The sequence below is a fragment of the Colius striatus genome, chromosome 13, assembly GCF_028858725.1.
Source record: "Colius striatus isolate bColStr4 chromosome 13, bColStr4.1.hap1, whole genome shotgun sequence".
Classification (NCBI taxonomy): domain Eukaryota; kingdom Metazoa; phylum Chordata; class Aves; order Coliiformes; family Coliidae; genus Colius; species Colius striatus.
In genome coordinates this window covers 2,120,920-2,140,950 of record NC_084771.1, presented here as the reverse complement: position 1 = coordinate 2,140,950, position 20,031 = coordinate 2,120,920, and the positions used below count along the sequence as shown (strand labels likewise).

The window sequence follows — 20,031 nt, the reverse complement described above, 5'->3', positions numbered from 1 at the left end:
CCTGCCCTTGGTGACCCTCAGCAGGTTCCTCTGTGCCCAACTCGCAGCCTGTCCAGCTCTCACTGCCTGGCAGCTCAGTCTCTGGGGAATCAGCCAGTGCTCCCAGTTTGGTACCAGCAGGGAACTCACTGAGGGTCCCTCTGTCCCCTCATCCAGGTGCTTGATGAAGATGTTGAACCAGACTGGCCCCAGAACCCACCCCTGTGGAACTCCACTGGCCACAGGCCTCCAACCTGACTCTGTGCCATTGATCAGCACCCTCTGGGCTCTGTCATTCAGCCAGTTCTCCATCCACCTCACCTCCACTCATCCAGCCCACACTGCCTGAGCTTTCTGATGAGGGTGTTGTGGGAGACAATGTCCAAAGCCTTGCTGAACTCAAGGCAGATGACATCTGCTGCTCCCCTTAAACTAACCAGCCCATTATGTCCTGGTAGAAGGCATCAGGTTGGTCACACAGGATTTCCCCTTGGTGATCGATGTTGACTCCCCCTGGCAACCATTTGATCCTTCATATGTTTAGTGGTGACATTCAGGATGAGTTGTTGCATCACCTTTCCAGGGATGGAGGTCAGGCTGACCAGCCTGTGGTTTCCTGGCTCATCCTTCCAGCCCTTGTTGCAGCCTGCAGTGACATTGGCCTGTCTCCAGCCCTCAGGCACCTCGCCTGTGCTCCATGATTGATCAAAAATGATGGAGAGAGGCTCAGCAATCACATCAGCTGCTCCCTCAGCACTCTCGGATGCATCCCATCAGGACCCATTGACTTATGAGCCTCAAGCTTGGCCAGCAAATCTTTAACTTCTTCCTCTTCCACCCAGGCCAAGTGCTCTGCTGTCCAGGCCATCCTCCTATCCTTGCTGGACTGGGCTTCCCGAGGGCTGGCCTTGTCTGTACAGACTGTAGCAAAGAAGGCATTCAGTAGTTCGGCCTCTGCATCCCCTGTCACCAGGGCACCCTCTGTGTTCAGCAGTGGGCCCACAGAGCCCCTCTTCTTCCTTTTGCTGTTGATGTCATGACAAACACCTTCTTGCTTTGCTTTACTTTCTTGGCCAGGTTGAATTCTAGAAGGGCTTTGGCCTTCTTGGTGGCACCCCTGCATGCTCTGGCAATGTTGTGTACTCTTCCCAAGAAGCCAGGCCCCGTTTCCACCTCTCAGAGATGGCTGCTTTCGGCCTGAGCTGTCCCAGCAGATCCTTGCTCACCCATGGAGGCCTCCAGCCTCCGTTCCTACATGTGGGGACACACTGATCCTGGGCTTGGAGGAAGTGGTGCTTGAAGCATAGAATTCAACTATTTCATGGCCAAAGCCTCTCATTGCCCCTCCCAGGACTCGTTTTGAGGGTGCAAAACCTTAGATTTCAAAACCATCACTTTCAGACACAAACCCTAATTTCAGAGTTCACAGCCTCAAGTTTCATTCCAAAGCCAAGTGCCCCCCATGATGCCATCCCCCTTGCCCCTTCCTGTTCCCCCCATGATGCCATCCCCCCTTCCCGTGCCCCCCATGATTCCATCCCCCCTTCCCGTGCCCCCCATGATTCCATCCCCCCTTCCCGTGCCCCACACTGGGCGGCAGCTCAGAACGGGGCCCTTTGTGACGTCACCCCCAGCGCAGGGCCTTTGGCAGCAGCCGCCTGCCCCAGCCAGTGTCTGTTGAGACAGCCATGGGGCAGGTCAGGAGCAGGGAGCTGAAGAGCGCCCTGAGCCAGCGCAGCTTCTCTTTGACACAGTCCCTGACAAGCTCCGAGAGACGAGGCGCCTTGCAAAGGCTTCGCCATTCCCGCCCTGACCGCATTCGTGTGCCCTCCCAGAGCGTGCCGACAGTCGCCAGCTCCTCGAAGGAAGCTGGGCAGGAGGATGGGGCTCCCGGCGCTACGAAAAAGAAACTCAAGCACCGCGTGACATGGGACGAAACCCTGGTGTATGCGATGTGTGAGAGTTCTGAGTCATCGGAAAAGCGTGAGTGAGGGGCTCCAGCATCGCAGCCTCTGTCCCCGAGAGCCCCGCTGTCGTGGTCTGGCCCAGCCAGCACAGCAGCACCACGACAGTCTCTCGCTCGGTGCTCCCATCCACCCCCACCCTTGTCAGGATGGCAGAGGCCTCAGTGAAATGGTAGTAAAAAGATAAGCAAGGTTGTTGTGGATTGAGACAAGGGCAGGGAGGGCTCGCTGTCAGTTATGGTTAAAGGGTAAGACAGACTCCAGCACTCGACTGCGAGAGGAAAGCAGGAAAGTTTATTCAAGTTTATACAGCTGTGGATATTGGGTCCCTTCCTTGGGACACGGCCTCCTCCTCTCTTTCATCACTGACCTTGGAGTCCGCGTGGTTGTTTCTCTCGCTGTTCCCACTCCTTGCACCACCACCAGCCAGAAGGAAAAGAAAAGGCAGAGAAGGAAGAAGATAGAGGAAGATGGAGGAAGAAACCTCCTCTTCTGGCTTCTTCTCCAAAAGTGATGGTGGAGGCGGCTCATTGGCTCAGCCCCGGCAGTGGGTCTGGCTCAGAGCTGGGGAGAGTTGTGAGCAACTTCTCACAGGAGCCATGTTTACAGCCCCTTCCCCCTTACGAGAAGAAGCTATCATGCCAAACCACGACACCCGGGGAGGCTGTGCCCAGGAAGGGGGCATGGGGACAAAGGGCAGAGCTCCTTCCTCTGCCCACTCCTGCCCGCAGCTCTGCTCTACAGCCCTCCCTGCTCTTCCTCCTCTGCTAGGTCCTGTATCGCGTTTGCAGAAGAGAAGGTCCGTCTTGTCGGCCATTGAAGCCATGCAGGACACCAGCACCGAAGATGAGCAGGGGGCCAGGAGGGTGCTGAACGAGGCCATGAGAGAGCCTGACTCCTGGCTGGGTGATGTAAGTAGCCTCTGGCTGAGCTGCCCTGCCCTCGAGGCCTTTGCTCCTGCTTTTGCCTTGCCTTGCCTTGCCTCTCCGAGAGGGGTGGGAAGGGGCAGCTGAGGAAAGGGCCGCGCTCCAGACAGTCCGTGTCCCCTCCAGGTGTCAGACGTCGTCAGCTCCATCCACAAGAGCTTGGAGAACACCAGCAAACTGGCAGCCCGGCGGAGCCTGATGGGCCTGATTGTCCCGCTGGCCCACAGCTACCCCAGGGCGCTGGTTAACACCATGTCCAGCCAAATACCACTGTCTGACAGGTATCAGCCCCCCCAGCCCCGAGGAGCAGGGCCCACCGCCCCTGCACACTTGCCAGCCACCACGCTCCTCCCTGCCCCACGGGGAACCCCCTCCCCTCAGCCTTCTCCTGCTTGCCCCCGGGCCAGGGGCCTTGGGCAGGGCCAGGGCTGCGTGACAGCCCCGCTGACCAAATGCTCTGGACTTGGCAGCGCCGGCCTGGCCATGTGGGAGACGCTGCTGCTCCAGGACGTGGCACTGCCGGACTTCTTCCACAAGCTGCTGGATGTCGCTGACGATTGGAACCGGCAGCTGGGCCCTGAGGAGCAGCAGACCAAGGACGTGAAGCAGATGGTAAGGAACCAGCCCTGGCTGAGGACAAGAGGCTGCTGATGGTCAGAGGGCAGGAGGAGTGGGCAAAGCTGCCGTGCGGTCCTGCGCGGGCAGGGCTGCCCCGGGACCCTGCTCCGAGCTGCCCGTGGGAAGCAGGAGCCCCACAGGCTCTGCCCCTCTCTCACCACTTTGTCTCTTTGTCTCAGGTGCAAGAGTTCGACGCTGAAGGGAAGAGCACTGACCTCCTGCAGCTGCTCCAGAAGTACCTGAGGAGCCCAGAGATGAGGGAGAACCGCGTGTTGGTGCTCGCGGGTCTCCGCGCCCTCTCACGGAGACATCAGACGGTGAGCGAGGTGTCGAGTGGAGCCACGTTGGCCCACACGGAGGTTTAGCCCTGGCTGGGGGTCAGGAGGCGGGGGGACGGCTCCAAGCGCCCTTCCTGCCGTGGAGGGGGCTGGTGGGTGCCTGGGGAGCTTTCCAGGATCAGGGTTCCCCAGCCATCTGCCCCGCTGGGGTGGTTGGACAAAGCAGCGGCTGAGCAGCGCACAGGGAGTCTCTGCTGCCCTTCCCTGGCCCTGCTCCTCTGCCTGCCACGGCCACCACCAGCCAGGAGCCCGCTGCAGCGACTCCTGTGCCGGGAGCCGGGGGGAGCCTGGTGCTCAGCGGCCAGAGCACGTTGGCCAGGGTGGGTGGTCTTTGCCCCGCCTCACAGGAAATCTCTGCTTCACCCAGGCAAAAGAAATGGTGTTCCTGCTGCCAGATATTGCAGAGACGCTGCAGGATGCCAACATGGAGGTGAGGGCTCGGGCCCTGGCTGTCCTGCAGAACGTGATGTTTCACCTGGAGGGAGAGCTCGCCAGCTGCATCGCCGTCCAGCTCTTGGAGCGGCTGCTGCCGCTCTTTGACGACGTAAGGCCTCTGTGGGAGCTGAGCCCAGAGCATCTCCCCTCCCATCGGCCTCCCTCGTGCTTCTGCTCATCCTGCCCTGCCCTCCTCTCTGCCAGGAGTGCCTCCAGCTGCGGCAGCTCTCCATCAGCTTCTTCCAAGAGCTGGTGGGGACTGTGGAGCGCCAGGACATGAAGAAGATGAAGAGCCATTTGAGGAGGGCGCTGGTCCCGCTCTACTTCCGCAGCAGCGACCATTGTGAGAGCGTGGCCGAGGTACAGATTGCAAAGCGGGCCGGCGATGCGGGGAAGGGGGAGAAGAGACCCCGGGGGTGGCCGAGGCTCATGGGTGGGGGCTGCTGGCAGCTGGCACGGACGTTGCCCACCCTGCCTGCCCTGGCGCAGCAGCTCTCAGCAGCCACTGCCCGTGGCCACCCGGGGCCTGAATGCACCCCATGGGCTTTCCTGATTTCCCCAGGGGTGCGGCCGGTGGGGTCCATCTGCCCAGAGCAGCCCAGGCCTTTAGTGGCCTAAAGGCCCCTGGACGTGCCCCTGGCAGGTGCCGCTGGCTCCGGCCCGCCCCAGTGTCTCTGGGACGGCCCCTCAGCTCTCCGGGATCTCGCTGCTGCTGGCCGGCAGCACCAGGCAGCTGCGGTGCTGGCTGCCCCATGTCCCTGCCCCGGGCACTGCCCCCCGCTCGGGCTCTGCCTCTCCCCATACGGGGCTGGGAACAGCAGGCCGCCTGGCCAAGAGGAGCGGGACGCCGGCTCTCCTTCCCCAAGCCATGATGCCAGTTCCCATCCTCTGCTGCTCTGCAGGTGGCTCAGCACACCCTCGTGGCTGTGATGAACGTCCTGCGGTACAAAAAGCCCACGCGCTTCATCGGCTCCGAGGACTTGTGGAGGATCCCAGAGTACCTGGTGAGGACAAAGGCCCGGGCCCGCAGCCTGGAGCCCTCCAGCACAGAGGCCCCAGGGGCTCTTCTCCAGCCACGCTCCCCTCCCCACCCCGCAGGCCGCTGGAGGAGACCCCAGTCCTTTTGGCAGCCTGGACAGATGGGCAGAGGGGTCTTGGCACCCCAGAGCCGCCTCTGCCTGCGGCTCCGTACCTCGGCCCCACAGGCCTCTGCTGGGGAGATGGCCGTGCCCGGGCTGGGAAGGGGATCAGCGGGAGAAGGGACTGCTCTGGCCGGCAGTGGAGGGTCCATCCCAGCCTCTTACTCTCTCCAGGTGAGGAAGGACAGGCGAAGAGCTGACATGTACCTGCAGCAGAGCCTGCGGTACCTCCAGGACTCGCAGGGCAGCGTGCGAGCGGCGGCCATCAGGTTTGTGGGTGAGTTGCAGCCCCCAGAGCCCCTCTCCTGGCAGCCCGGCCCCGCTGCTGCCGGCAGCGAGGGGCAGCTGGGGACGTGCTGGGCGGCAGCAGCTCTGACGGGGCTCTCTGCTCAGGGGTTGCTGCGCGATTCGCCAGGGACAGGAGCGAGGAGAGGCTGAGAGAGATCCACTGCGGTGAGTACGGCTGGGGCTGGGACGGCCCTTCCTTGCTCTGCCCCAGGGAAACGCTGGCAGGGCAGAGGAGAGGCTTGGGAGCTCTGAGGCCTTCCTGAGCAGCAGCTCCCAGCACATGCCCTGGTGCCACGTGCTCCTGCTGCCAGGGCGAGAGCCGCGTGGGGCCGGCAGGGTCTGGAGGGGCTGCCCGGGGCGGCCATACACAAGCCACGGGGGTTCATCCCGGCCCTTTCTCCTTCTGCCACAGCCCTCCAGGCCCTGCAGACAGACCCCGAGCCCTCCATCTGCTGCCTGGCCACTCAGACCCGCTTGATCCTGCTGTCTGTAAGGCAGCAGCGCTCGCTGCAGAGCTCGTGTGCCAAGTGCTGCTGGTTCTTCCAAGCCAAGCGCCGGTACGTCTCTGCTGGGGAAAGTGACTGAGTTTGATGTTTTGTGGTCAGGGTTTGACATGACAGCCGTTTCTGGGAAGGGGGAAGGGGCTGTAAAGATGGCTCCTGTAAGAAGTCGCTGGAAACCCTGCCCAGCTCTGAGCCAGCCCCACTGCTGGGGCTGAGCCAATGAGCCGCCTCCACCATCACTTTTGGAGAAGCTGGAAAATGACGGTTCTTCCTGTTTCTTCCTCCTCCTGTCCCTCCTTCTTCTCTGTCTGCTGGCGATGCAAGGAGTGGGAAGAGTGAGAGAAACAACCACGCGGACTCCAAGGTCAGTGAGGAAAGAGAGGAGGTGTGAAGAATCCACGCCAGAGATGTTCCCCAAGGACTGTGTCCCGTGGTTGTCATTTTCTCATCATCCTGCTCCCTTTTTGCTTTTGTTCCGTTCTGTTTCATGTTGGTAGCAGAATAAACTTTCCTCCTTTCCTCTCTCAGTCGAGCACTGGAGCCTGTTTTGCCGGGAACCGTAACGGGCAGCCAGCCCTCCCTGCCCTTGTCTCCATCCACAACAACCTTGCTTCTCTTCCTCCTCCCTTTTCTCTGGGGCCTCTGCCATCCTGACGAGGGTGGGGGTGGATGGGGGCACCGAGTGAGAGGCTGTCGTGGTGCCTCTGTGCTGGCTGGGCCAAACCACGACACCTATGTACTTTGTATTAAAAACCCCAACCAAGTGCTTCCCGCCTTTGTGTGGAGGACAAGAGCTCTGCTGAAGCCTTTGCAGGACTGGCAGCATCCCTGAGCCCCACAGGAGAACACATGCAAGAGATTCTTGGGCCCTGTAGAACATCTCCATGCCCACAAGTGCCCTCAAATGTGATTTGTGACTTCCCAGATGCAGCCCAGCTGGTTGTTGCTTGAACAGACAGAAGAACCTGTCCCCTGACACCACTTCCAGACCCTTAGACCAGCCACTTCCAGCCCTGGCCCCCGAGCACAGGCCAGCTGAGAACTGCTCTTTGAGATGTGACCAGCTTCAGCCTCCTTCAGGGCTCAGTGCCTGTACCAGCGGGACGCTCAGCCCTGCCTGCTCCCTCTCCCAGTGCAGGCCCTGGCAGAGCCCACAGCAGGGCTGCCTGCAGTCACTCACATGGGGCCTGGGCACGGCAGGGAGCTCTTGGGCTCAAAAAACTGTCCTTCAGAAGCTCCCAGCTCTGCTCACCTCCTTTGTCCCTCAGGGCAGTTTCCCAGGGGATCTCATCCACTCTCTTAAAGTTCAGGGTCCTGACTCTACCTGGCAAATTTACCGAGGGAGCATCAATCCCCTCATCCAGATCATTGAGAAGGGTGTTAAACAGAACAGGGCCCAGCACTGAGCCCTGGGGAACACACTGGTGACCAGCCAACAACTGGGTTTTGGAGGAGAGGAGCCTGAGGGGTGAGCTCAGGAATGGTTCCAGATGCATCAAGGGTGGGTGTGAGGAGGCTGGAGCCAGGCTGTGCTCAGGGATGGCCAGTGACAGGACAAGGGGCAACAAGCTGGAACTGAAGAGGTTCCAGAGCAACACAAGGACAAAGTTGTTCCTTGTTGAGGTGTGGGAGCACTGGCAGGGGCTGCCCAGATGGGCTGTGGAGGCTCCTTCTCTGGAGACATTCCAACCCAGCTGGAGGAGTTCCTGAGTGCCCTGCTCTAAGTGGTGCTGCCCTGGCAGGGGGTTGCACTGGGTGAGCTTTGCAGGTTTATTAAGGCCAAGAGCCAAAAACTTTGCGGCACGTGAGCAGCAACGTGGCCTCGTGGGCAAGAAGCCAACGGCAGCCTGGGGGCATCCAGCAGAGTGTGGGCAGCAGGGCCAAGGGGCCTGATTGTGCTAATATTGGTCTCCCATGATTTTGGAGTGAACTGAAGCAAGTCATAGTTGCCACCCTTTTTGCCAGGAGCACCAGCCAATAAGGCCATGAATTTGGCTAAACAGTTAGGATGTTGGATTAAGGACGAGGTCAATTAAACTTCAGAAATTATTGGTATGTTAACAGCTGATGTTCGAAGTGTAAATCATGCGGTGCTACAAAATAGAGCTGCCATAGACTTTTATTAGCCCACAGACAATAGAAAGAATATTTGAGAGGATGTGGCAGGCTAATACCATTTTCCAAAAAGAAAACGGGGGAAATGTGGGGAGTTTTGTAGAGACTTGGCTAGAGAAAAGAGGACATGATAGAATACAGCTGGTTAGGCAGTGAGCACTAAGCAATAAGCTACTGGACTCCTGCTCAAGGCCGTGAGAGCAAGAGAGTGGTATGATAACAGGATGAGAAAATCAGGAGCCTGGTTTGGGTTGAGCAGCCACAAGCATCCGAAGTATGTTGAAATGGGGGGGGGGGTTGTACGTAATTGGGAACCAATGATGAGCTTAGCTTTTGCAATATGTATGAGCCTGATTATTGTATCTATAAAAGAGCTGTATCTTTGCAGATAAAGTTGAGACTTGTTGCACTACAGGGTGGGCTTGTCTCCCGTTGTCTTCAGCAAACCACTGCTTGCCCAAGAAGATCGTCCTGTACAGGGATGGTATGTCTGACAACCAGCTGGAAACCATCCTCAAGTACGAGATCCCGCAGCTGCAGAAGACCTTTAACACCTTTGGCAACTACCAGCCCGGTGTGGTGGCCACGGTGGTGCAGAAACAAATCAGCAACAACTTCTACGCCCTCGATGCAGAGGAATTCGTGTCCCCTCGGGCGGGAACGGTCATGGACCACACGGTCACCAGCTTGGAGTGGTGAGTGGCAGCGGTGGCTGTGCCCTGCAGAGTTGCCCAGGCTGAAACCAACTCCCTTGGCTGCAAAGAACACCTTTGGGTGCCAATACAGACCCCCTTGGGTGCAAACCCAGCCCCTTTGGGTGCCAGTGCAAACCCCTTTGGGTGCCAATGCAAACCCCCTTGGGTGTAAAAAACCCACTCTCAGCTGCAAAACCTGGATGCCAAACAAAAGCCTTTGGGGGGGGGGGGGGGGGGGGGGAACCAACCCAACCCATTTGGGAGTGAAAAAACCCCTCTTTCGATGAAAAATGAGCCCTCGAGGGTGATAATCTTCCTGAGTGAAAATGGAAGCTCCCTTGGGTTCAAAACCAACTTATTGCGTGCAAAAAGAACAGCTTTAGGTGCAAAAGCAACCCCCTGGTGTACAGAAAGCCCCCCCTTAGGTGCAAACCCCCCTTGTCCTTCCCTCCCTCGCAGGCAGGATTTCTTCCTGTTGGCCCATTGCCCTCGCCAGGGCTGCAGCGTGCCCACGCGCTACATCTGCCTGCTGAACACAGCCAACCTCAGCTGCGAGCACCTCCAGAGGTAGGGGCAGGGGGATCCCTGCCTGAACCCCCCAGCCTTGGGCTTCAGGAGGCAGCGGGGTCCTGGGCTGAGCCTGGGCAGCGGGTGAGGAGGGGGCTGGTGCCGATCTCGCCTCAAGAGCAAGATGAAGCCCCTCCTCTCCCTCTCTCCCTCTGCCCAGGTTGACTTTCAAGCTGTGTCACCTGTACTGGAACTGTTCGGGCACAGTGCGGGTCCCTGCCCCCTGCAAGTACGCCCACAAGCTGGCCTTCCTGGTGAGGCGGGTCCTGCACTGCAAGCCCAACCTCCAGCTCTGCAACAGACTCCTCTTCCTCTAGTTCCAGCTGGGCTCCAGCACCCTGCTGCTGCCGCCCAGCCTCCTCACACCACCGGCCGTGGTTTGCCTTCAACGTGGTTTCTCTTTTAACGTTCCTTGTTTCTGTCTGGTGGTTCTTGGGTTTAGTGCTGTTTTCAAAGAATGTTTGGAAAGGTTCTGGCACAGACCCAGAGCTCGGGGGGCTCTTGGGCTTCATGGGGGAGAGGAAGCTGGAGCACACCCCCTCTGCTCCCACTTCTCTCAGCTTGACTGGATCAAACTGCTCCCCCTGCCCTGCTTGCAGCTCCCCCTCCCTCCTGCCCTGTGCAGGGGCTGCGTTCAAAAGCCAAAGGTTTATTGGGTTTTCTGTTTTTTCTTGAGAGTGTTTAACCTCAATAAAATGTTTCTGCCTTCCTTTGGATGTGGGCTCAGTTGTGGGGGGCAGAGAGAGGGGAGGGATGTCCCGAGCCCTTTTTCCCTGGGGGGTGTCCCAGGGTGGGGGGGACACAGACACACACCATCCCTGGCAGGATGCCAGGATTGCCCCCTGAGTTAATAATTCCCTGTTTTTATCCTTTTTTATTGGTGAACTTTGGCAGCCTCCTCCTTGCCTGGGTTTGGGCACAGGGTCAAACTTGGTTCTGAGGGGCTGCGTGGATGCTGGGGCTGACGAGGTTGGGGGTGTGGGATTCCCACTGGAGCGGCTCCCCTGGCTGGGGATGGTCTGTGCAATGCCCTATATCCTCAAGAGGTGGGCAGGGGGCTTTGTGGGGTGCCCTATGCCCCCAGAGAGTGGTTGGGGGCATTTGAGGGATGCCCTGCGCTCCCGAGGGGGTCTGTTCAATGTCATGTACCCCCCTCAAGAGCTGGGCAGGGGCCTCTGGAGGTGCCTCGGAGTGGTCGAAAGAGGCTGAGGGGTGCTCCGTAACCCGGGGGTGTCTCGGTGGGTCTGTTCAGAGCCGTGTCCCGGGGCTCAGGGGGGTCGGGGGTGTCAACGGGGCGAGGAGGCGTGGCCTCTGCGCGAGGGGGCGTGGCCATGCGCAGCGCCAGCCAATGGGAGCGCTCCCCGTGCCGGCGGCCGAGCGTGCGCCCTGCGCGGCCCCGAGCGGGCGGCGGCGGCGCGTGAGGTGAGGGCGCGCGGGGACGGGCGCTGAGGGGGCTGCGCTGGGCCTGGCGGCCGCGGGCGCTCCGGGGGGCTGAGCAAGCTCCGGGCTGGGCCCGGACGGGCAGGGAGCCCGCGGAGCGGAGCGCAGAGGGATGGAGGAACGGGCTCGGCGGCCTCCGAGCGGATCTGAGCACCGGCATCGCGCCTCAGAGCCCGCGCAGGGCCTGGGGGCAGCTCTAGGGCCGCCGCGGGGCCCGCTGAGGGCAAAGGGAGCGGCGGAGCGTGGGGAGAAGGAGCCGGGTGTGGGGCAGAGCAGCCAGCGATGGGGACTGGAGCCAGGCGAGGCCGGCCGAGGGGCAGCTGTGGGATGCGGCAGGGGCTGGGGGCGGCACGGAGTGGCAGGGCCGGGGCCAGATGGGGCCGGAGCGGCTGGGCACAGGGCGGTGCGGGGAAAGAGGGGAGAAGCAGCCGGGTGGAAGCAGGTCGGGGGACGAAGGGAGGCCATGGCCAACGTGGCTCAAGGCACGGAAACTCTCCCTGGCAGTGGCCAGCTCCTGCCCTGGCTGCCAGACGCGGCTCCTGCTCAGGAAGGATGTCGGGACCGCTGGCTGCAAACCTCCCTGGCGGGGTTGGTTTTGGGGACCCTTTGGTGCCTCCTTCCCGCCGTTTCCCAGCTCAGGTTTGCGACAGAGTTGTCCCAGCACGGGGTTTCGGGAAGGGTCTGGCACGGGGCTGCCGTTGCCAGGGCCCTGCTCGGCTTTGCCAGCGTTTTCTCCTTCGCGGCGTCACCTTCCCGCTCAGAGGGGGAGGTGGTTTGCGAGCGGGATCGATGAGCTCTGGGAAATGAACCCGAGGGATGTGGGAAAACATGAGGGGCTTTGCGTGGCCCTGGCACGTCCTGTGCGCTCATAAGCACCGGGCATCGCTCCCGGACGCGCCCCGTGGGACGTGCTCCTGGGCATCCCGTCCCCATGCCACAGAGGTTGGTTCCCTGTGCCCCGTCCCGGCGCGGCAGCGAGCGATAAAGTAGGTCAGGCGCTGGGCTGAGCGCAGCACCGCGGCTGCCCGGGCAGAGGACGCCCTTGAAGGTAGCGGGCAGGAGGCCGGGGGGCTGCGGGGAGGGGGTTTGGAGGGATCCAGCTCGGCTGGAGAGAGCTCAGGAGGGGTGTGTGTCCCCAGGGGGTTGCTGCAGCTCCTCGTTAGCCCAGGATGGGGGGCTCGGGTGTGTTTGGCACCCTCCTGCCTTGCCTTGGGGACTCCATGGGGTTTGTGGGGGATCACAGACCACCCTGTGCCCTTTGCCCTGAGGGACGGCTCCTCTGCCTCTTCTCTGCCCCAAAACAGGCAGCGAGCCTGGGCAGTTCACAGCCCTGCCTGGCTCTGCTGTTTGTTTTCCCCTTTGCTTTGGGTATTTTGGCACTAGAAGAGAGTTTTGGGTCAGGGATAATCGTTGTGGTCCGGACAGGATGGATCTGGGCAGGATGAGGGACGTGGGGCTGGCACAGAGAGGAGAAGACAGCCCATGGCCCTGTTCCGGGATGTCGTGTCCCCTGGACAGGCCTTTGCCACTGTGGGCTGTGTGCCAGCATCTGTGTACCTTGTGGGAGTCACCGGCCACCCAAATGACCCACGTGGCTGCTGAGGCATTGCCCAGGGAGGGACCCATCTGGTGGGGTGCATTTGGGTAGGGAGGAGGCAAAGGAAGGGGCCTGGCTGTCGCTGGGGATGCTGAAGAGACAGAGGTGCCTCAGGTATCCTCAGGGCCTCAGCAGCCAAGCTCGCTCCCCTGTTTCGGGAGGAGAAGGGGTTAAGCCAAAGCATCTGAGCTAAGCCCTGGCAGGAGGAGGCTAAAACCTCCCAGGCCTGTCTCGCCTGGAGAACAAAGCTTGAAAAGCTTGTAAAACCTACGGGAATGTGGGCGCTGAGGGGAAAACGAGGTCTAGGAGGAGGCCAGCGGGGTCCTGGGTGGGAACAGGGGTCATGCCGCGCTCAGCCTCACCGCCCAGTGCCTCACTAACTGAGCCCTGGGTTATTTTCAGAACAATTGTTTGGCTGAGCTTCAAAAATGTCTTGTGCTGGTGGGTTTTTTTCGGAGGAGACAGCTGTCTGTGAGCTGTGGGCACAGCGTGGTGCCAGGAGAGGTGCCGGGGAGGCCGGCGGCGGCGGCAGCACGGCTCCCGTGCCAGGATCTGTCCCGAGCCTCAAACTGCTTCCCCCGAGCACAGTGAATTCTTTCTCTGCTTCTTACCAATCCCAAAGCTGCTTGTTGCCAGAAGGGCGGCCCAGGCCCCACTCCAGCCTCCCTCCTGACCTCTCTGAACCCCTTCATCTGCAGCCGCCTCGTGCTGGCGGCTCAGCCCCAGCTCCCCCCACTCCCCGCTTCCATTGATCCTCGGTGCAGATGAAAGGAGCAGCCAGGGCAAGGATTGACTGTAGGCAAACCCTGTGAAAGCACCTACGGTTTGTGGCTGGGAAGGAACGACCCAGTTCATCTTAATTATGGTGGTTAAACTGTAACTTAATGAAAAAGCCACCTCTGGCCCCTGAGCTCCCACATCCTCCCAGCGCTGGCGTGGGCAGGCAGAGGTCCCCGAGGGGGTGTGTGTCCTGGCTCTGGGGGCTGCTGTGGCAGCTCTTCACCCCACTCACAGCCAAATCTGGCTGTCAGTGTTTGTTATTAAGGACACTGGGGTTTGTTGGCTGCTTTTCTGAGCCCTGGCTGCTCTCTCAAAGGGATACTGAGGTGCAGCACAGTGCCTGGAAGCCCCCCTAGTGCAGGGCTGTGGTGAGCACGGTGCTTGGGGAAGGGGTGCTGGGGGTTTTGTTTGGGGTGGGGGCACAGCAGAGGCTCGGTCTTGTGTGGCTTGTGAAAAGATACTGAGTTCCTCCTGGGGATCTGGGTGCCCTCAGCAAGGTGGAGCTGCATGGTCCCCCCCCAGCCATCGGATGGTGGGCGGTGGGATGCCAAAGCTGAGGGCAGCACGTGGCTTCTCTTTCAGCATCGCTGCAACACCATGAACCCCAGCACAGGCCCCTGGGGCCACTGCCTGCTCGTCCTGCTCTGCCTCCTGCCCCAGAGACGCTGCCGTGGGCCTGGTGCTCTCCGCAGCCTCCTTCCTTCAGGACCTCCTGCAGCGGTACAGCGAGAGCCTGAGCCTGAAGCAGCTGAAGGCCCTGCTGAACCGCCTGGACGTGGGAGTGGGGCACACCAACGTGTCCCAGCCCCCGCAGCAGCAGGTGAACCTCTCCCGGGTAAGCAGGGAAGGGGGAACCTCCACAGACCCCCCAAAGCATCCCGGCAATGCTGCGGGGGGCTCACAGCCATGTGCCCGTCTCTTCCCACCCTCCAGTGCTTCAGCTCCGTGGAGCTTTTCGCCATCCACAACCTGAGCGAGGGCTCTGCCGTGGGGCACAGCGAGTTCAAGGAGTTTTGCCCCACCATCCTGCAGCAGCTGGAATCGGGGGCATGTGCCTCTGAGAAGCTGGAAAACGAGGAAAACGAGCAGACGGAGGAGAGCAGACTCAGCTCGGCTGAAAGTGAGTGGGGAACGGGGCGGGCACGAGGGCTGCCAGAGCCTGGACACGGAGCTTGGGGACAGGGGGTACCCCAGGAGATGTGAGATGGGCAGTTTGGCAGCGATGAGCAGAGGCAGCTTGCTGAGAGCCCCCCGCGGCTCTTCCTCGGGCTGGTTCGTGCCGTGGGCTCACGCTGGGGATTTGAGCCCAGTGGCAGATGCTGCAGGTGGGAGCTGGATGATGGGAGGGACGTTGCTGTGAAGCCTCCTCGGTGGGAGGAGGGTTGTTTGGCACGTGTGGAGTCCTCCAGCTACCGAGCTCTCACACATCCAGGTCCTGCTGAAGCACAAGGTCTTGAATCGGCCGCTCCCCCGAGCACAGCAGTGGCTCGGGAAAGCCTGTTCCAAGTGGCTTCATTCCCACCCACACGCTGGTCTGTGTGGCAACTGAAGCATCCTGAGCACAGGCAGAGACGCTCCGTTGGCCCCGGGGGGCACAGAGCCGGGGCTGTCGTGCTGCTCCCCGTGCCCGGCCGTGGTGCCTTGGGCTCCTCCCCATGCCACGAGCCTGGGTAATGTCTGGCCCCCTTCGTTTTTCTTTCATTTCTGCAGTGTGGGGCTTTGGTTTTCTCAGTGTGTCGATGATTAATGTAGCCTCCCTGCTCAGAGTCTTCATCGTACCATGTCCCGAGAAGGCCTTTTTCAGCCGGGTCCTCACGTTTTTCATCGCGCTCTCCATCAGCACGCTGCTCTCTAACGCGCTCTTCCAGCTCATCCCAGAGGTGCGGTACAAAGTCCCTGCCTCTCTCCCGTCTCTGAGGGCAGCCCTTCTGGGTATCCTTCTCTGCCTCCATCCTGCTGAATCCAACCGATCCCTCCACCACCCGAGGCTCAGGGCTTTGTCTCAGGGGCTCTGCAGGGGCTTTGTTTGCGCTCCTCCCAGCACCAGGAAACCCCTTTGAGAGAGGAGGCCGTGTCCTGTGGCCCTGCTGGGTCCTTGCAGTGCTGCTGCCCAGCTTGCAGGTCCTGGAAGGCGCTGGGAGAAGCTGTTTCCTGCCCTGGCTCAGCTTTGGGAGGGAGTTTTTCCCCAGAGAGCCACCAGCTTCCTCTCAAGTCGTCCAATTTTTTGCAAGTACCCAAATTGCCGTTTCTTTCCCCCCCACCTTGGCTTCCCAGAGCGACGTTGCCGCCGGGGTTTTGGCTGACCTGAGGTTTCCTGGTGCTCTGATGGGACTGACGGATGCAACTTTAATTGCCGTGTTAATTGCCCTGTTCTGGAGCTGAAGAAGCGATGCCCGCACGCTCTCGGGCCGCAGGCCGGGCACCTTCAAAACACCTGGGCTTCCCTGTGGCTCCGGGGCAGGTGATGAGCTGGATCCAAGGCTCCAGCCTGAGAAACCTGCAGCAAGGTTCCAGCCTTCCCCCTGGGCAGAGCCTTTGCTGCTGCCGGGGTTTCGCCCGCCCGCTTTGCTCTTGGGCAGCGAACGCCTCGTCTGTGTCGCTGAGGGAAATGTTTGTTTTCAAGGCTCCTTTTTCAGCTCCAGAACTGACATTTTGTTGTTGTTATTTGCTGAAGATAAAAAAACAAACCAGCAAAGGCTTTTGTTTCCTGCTCTGCCAGGAACTGAAACGCCTTCCGTGCGGTCTGTCCCGCTGGGGCTCTGGGGGCACGGAGCGTACAAGATGCTCAGGGGACAGGGACCTGTGTGCTGGGTGTTCCTACGGGGAGCAGAGTTGGGGTGTTGGCTCTGAAACAACCCAAAACTCAGCCCAGAGAGCTGTTTGCTCCAAGGCAGAGCTCCTCTCCGGGTCGTCTGGGGTGAGCTCTGCCCTCTGAGTATTTCCAAAGCCACTCAGCACCAGGTTCTCCCCTCATGCCAGATGAACAAGCAATCACTAATGAATATCCTCTTCTCTCCCTCCCTCTTTTCTCTCTCTTTCCTTTTGGCGTGGATCCCTTCCCCTGCCTCCCCTTCCCCACGCTGATCTGCTTTCCCTCTGTGGCCCCCGGGGTGGGTTTGTCCTGCAGTCTGGGGTTACGGTTTCCTCTGCGTCACCGTCATCTCCCTCTGCTCGCTGGTGGGAGCCAGCGTCGTACCCTTCATGAAGAAGACCTTTTACAAGCGACTGCTCCTCTACTTCATAGCTCTGGCGATTGGAACTCTCTACTCCAACGTCCTCTTCCAGCTCATTCCCGAGGTAGGGTGAGGACCGGGGGGGGTCTGTGCTTTTCTCTCTCTCGGGGGCTGGTTCTCTCTCACTCTGGGGAGCCGAGAGTGAGGTGACGGAGGCTGGAAGGCCCTCAGGACTGCGGCCAGAGCTGCTGTTTCACCCTTCTTTTGGAAGGGAATCTATCCAAGGAGACCTCTATTTTGCTTCAAGCAGAGTAGAGCTATTTAATGCCCTTTGTGTCAACCACGGAGGGTTTCCAAGCCTGTTTTTAGCATCCCTGCTCCTCTGTGGGGTGGTGGATCCCGTGCTGGCTTGGCTGGGGGAGTGAGGGCAAGTCAGGGGGCACAAAGACATTTTTTGAGGTTAGAGGCCAGGGGCAAAAAGACAAAGGATGCTGCTGGGGACTCTTCCTCAGTCCTGTCACTTGTCCCCTTTTGCTGCAGGCCTTTGGGTTCAACCCCCAGGAAGATTATTACGTTTCCAAGTCCTCTGTTGTGTTTGGGGGCTTCTACCTCTTCTTCTTCACAGAGAAGGTCCTGAAGATGCTGCTGAAGCAGAAGGACTAGGTGAGGCTTGAGGAGAGGCTGCTCAGGTGGGGAACTGGTAGAAACAAATGGATGGGTGACATCCCCCCTCTCCTTTCCCGCAGCATCATCACGGGCACAGCCACTGTGGCCCCGAGGCTCTGCCCTCCAAGAAGGACCAGGAAGAGGGGATCACTGAGAAGCTGTAGAATGGGGACCTGGACCACATGATCCCACACATCACTGGCGAGATGGAGTGCAAGACTCCCTCTGGGGATGAGAAGGTGGTGGTGGGCTCCCTCTCTGTCCAGGTTAGTGTCCCCTCCCATGGAAAACAAATGATTCTGGAGCCCATTGCACCTCCCTGACAAAAACCTCTGTGAGTGGGGGACAGAGAACAGCTCGGGGCCAAGCCCTGTGGGGGTTTCAAGTGTGGAGGGCAGCGGTGGCACCCCCAGCCTCGACCCTCAGATGAAGGAGCACTCCCCAGTGACCCCCCTCTTCTCTCCCTCCTCTCTCCCTTTCCACCTGGGCTGGCGGGGCAGGACCTGCAGGCCTCGCAGAGCGCGTGTTACTGGCTGAAGGAGGTGAGGTACTCTGACATCGACACGCTGGCGTGGATGATCACCCTCAGCGATGGCCTCCACAACTTCATCGACGGCCTGGCCATCGGCGCCTCCTTCACCGTCTCAGTCTTCCAAGGGATCAGCACCTCGGTGGCCATCCTCTGCGAGGAGTTCCCACACGAGCTGGGTGTGTGAGTCCTCAGGGGAAAGGCGCTGCCAGGGATCTGGAATCTGCCCCTGCAGCTTCCCTGGTCCTGAGAGAGAGAGAGAAAAGCAAGCGTGGGGTGGGATAAACAGAGTGAGGATGTGGTGGTGGGAGGGGAAGGCGAGGCTGGAAACTACACTGAGTAATCACAGCTCTAAAAATAACGAGGTAATATGATGTCTGAGATGTAAATTTAGATGGAGACATCTGAAGGAAGGAGGTTGGTTTGGGAGGGGGGAGGTGGGCAGTGGTTTGGGTTTGAATGTCCGGATTGATGGCCGCCAGCTGGCAGGCAGCTGCTGTGGTCAGTGCTCGGCACCAGCGGGCAAGCAGGAGCCCACACTTGACCTCCTGCAAAAGCACCTCACTGCTGCTCCCTCCCTCCTCATCTTGCCCATCTTCTCCCCCCAGGGGACTTTGTCATCCTGCTCAACGCCGGGATGACCATCCGCCAAGCGCTCTTCTTCAACTTCATCTCTGCCTGCTGCTGTTACCTGGGCTTGGCCTTTGCCATCGTGGCAGGGAGCCACTTCTCTGCCAACTGGATCTTCGCCCTGGCTGGGGGGATGTTCCTGTACATAGCACTGGCTGACATGGTAAGTGAGGAGCTCAGGGGATGTTTGCTCCATCCCTCTGGCCAACGCTCCACCTCCTGCGGTGGCCATGCTGTCACCCATGAGAGCCCTGGCATGGGGTGGGTGAATATTTGCCAGGAGGTGGGAAGGATAGAGCCTGGCTGTGGCTGAACCCGTGCTGTGGCTGACCTTTGCCCTTCCTCTCTCTCCCAGTTCCCTGAAATGAACGAGGTGAGCCGGGAGGACGAGCAGAACGGCAGTGCCCTCATCACCTTCGCCATCCAGAACGCGGGGCTGCTGACGGGCTTCACCATCATGGTGCTGCTCACCATGTACTCTGGCCAGATCCAGATCGGGTAGGACCAGCCCAACCCAGTTTTCAGGACCAGCCCAACCCCGCAGCCCTGGCCCAGTTTTCACATTGTTTTGGGATTGGGTTTTTTTTGGGGGGAGGGAGGGGTATTTCTTTGTTTTCCTTTCCTTTTCCTGCTGCAAGCATACGGCGGTACCTGTGCGGGCACTGACATCACACTGCAGAAGAGACATTTTTCAGGCAGTTCCACAGACTTCATTTTATTTTTGGTTTAAGGCTGATGGGGAACTTAATCCCCTTTGCCACAGGACTAAACTGACCAGAGGATCTCTTTCCAGTCTCATATCCCTTCTCACATCTCCTGGGAAGGACAGTGTTGGGAGGTAGGAGCTCCAATAGCTCCCCTCCTCCTGCAATGGGATGTGGTGCTCTCCTGACCCCTTTAATGTGGTGGAGACAGACACTTCTTGGAGAGTTACCTGCCAGCTGATCTTTGGAGCTCTGCTCTCCAAGCACAGAGGGCTGCTGAGGAAGAGGAGGTTCAAGGAGCACAGCTCATCATTTGACCATCATCCTCGCTGTGTCTTCAAAAACGTCTCTGGAGCCACATCTGGGTTTGACTCCCGTCCTGCCTCAGCAGCACAGATGATGATGCCCTGGGAAGAGCAGGGTGAAGAGAGAGGGGTTTTTTGGTTTTGAGGTTTAAAAAAGCACATTCTGGGCATCAGCCTTTGGAGCAGAGAACACCAAAGCACCAAACTGCCCCTCGACGCCTGGGCTGTGCAGTGGGAGAAGGCTGGGCAGGATGTCCTGACCCTCCCCGAGGTCCCTGCTGCTGTACTGCCGGGGGCAAAAAGCCCCTTTCTTCTGTGAGAGCAGCTGCGTGGTGATGCTGGTGAGGAGAGGGGCAAGGGCAGAGTGGGACAGTGAGCCTCAGCCTGGCCACAGCCAGGGGCTTGGTCTTTAGACGGGGGCTGAGCTCACCCTGACTGAACAGACACCGTTTTTTAAACGCTGCTGCTGAGCTTTGGGGTGGGGGAGGGTGGGGGGTTTTTAAAACAAAACAAAACTAGACTGTGAACCTCTTTAGGTTGTGTGTTACCAGCCTTAGGGAGTAGCCAGAGAAGGGTGTCCACAGCTCTGCTTTCTGGGCTGGCTTTCCCCAGATTCACTAGGTGAATTGATTTATTATCA

General features: G+C 59.8%; 1 protein-coding gene and 1 pseudogene across 1 annotated transcript; both read left to right on the top strand.

The window, feature by feature from the left end:
* The first annotated feature begins 8,959 nt into the window (after positions 1 to 8,959).
* Positions 8,960 to 9,922, top strand: LOC133626571 (piwi-like protein 2). Its single transcript, XM_062006492.1, has 3 exons — positions 8,960 to 9,000; positions 9,460 to 9,567; positions 9,728 to 9,922. Exons 1-3 carry the CDS (start codon positions 8,972 to 8,974, stop codon positions 9,882 to 9,884), a joined length of 294 nt encoding a protein of 97 aa, XP_061862476.1. The 5' UTR covers positions 8,960 to 8,971; the 3' UTR covers positions 9,885 to 9,922.
* A 4,059-nt stretch (positions 9,923 to 13,981) lies between these two features.
* Positions 13,982 to 18,891, top strand: LOC133626597 (metal cation symporter ZIP14-like; annotated as a pseudogene).
* Positions 18,892 to 20,031: the final 1,140 nt, after the last annotated feature.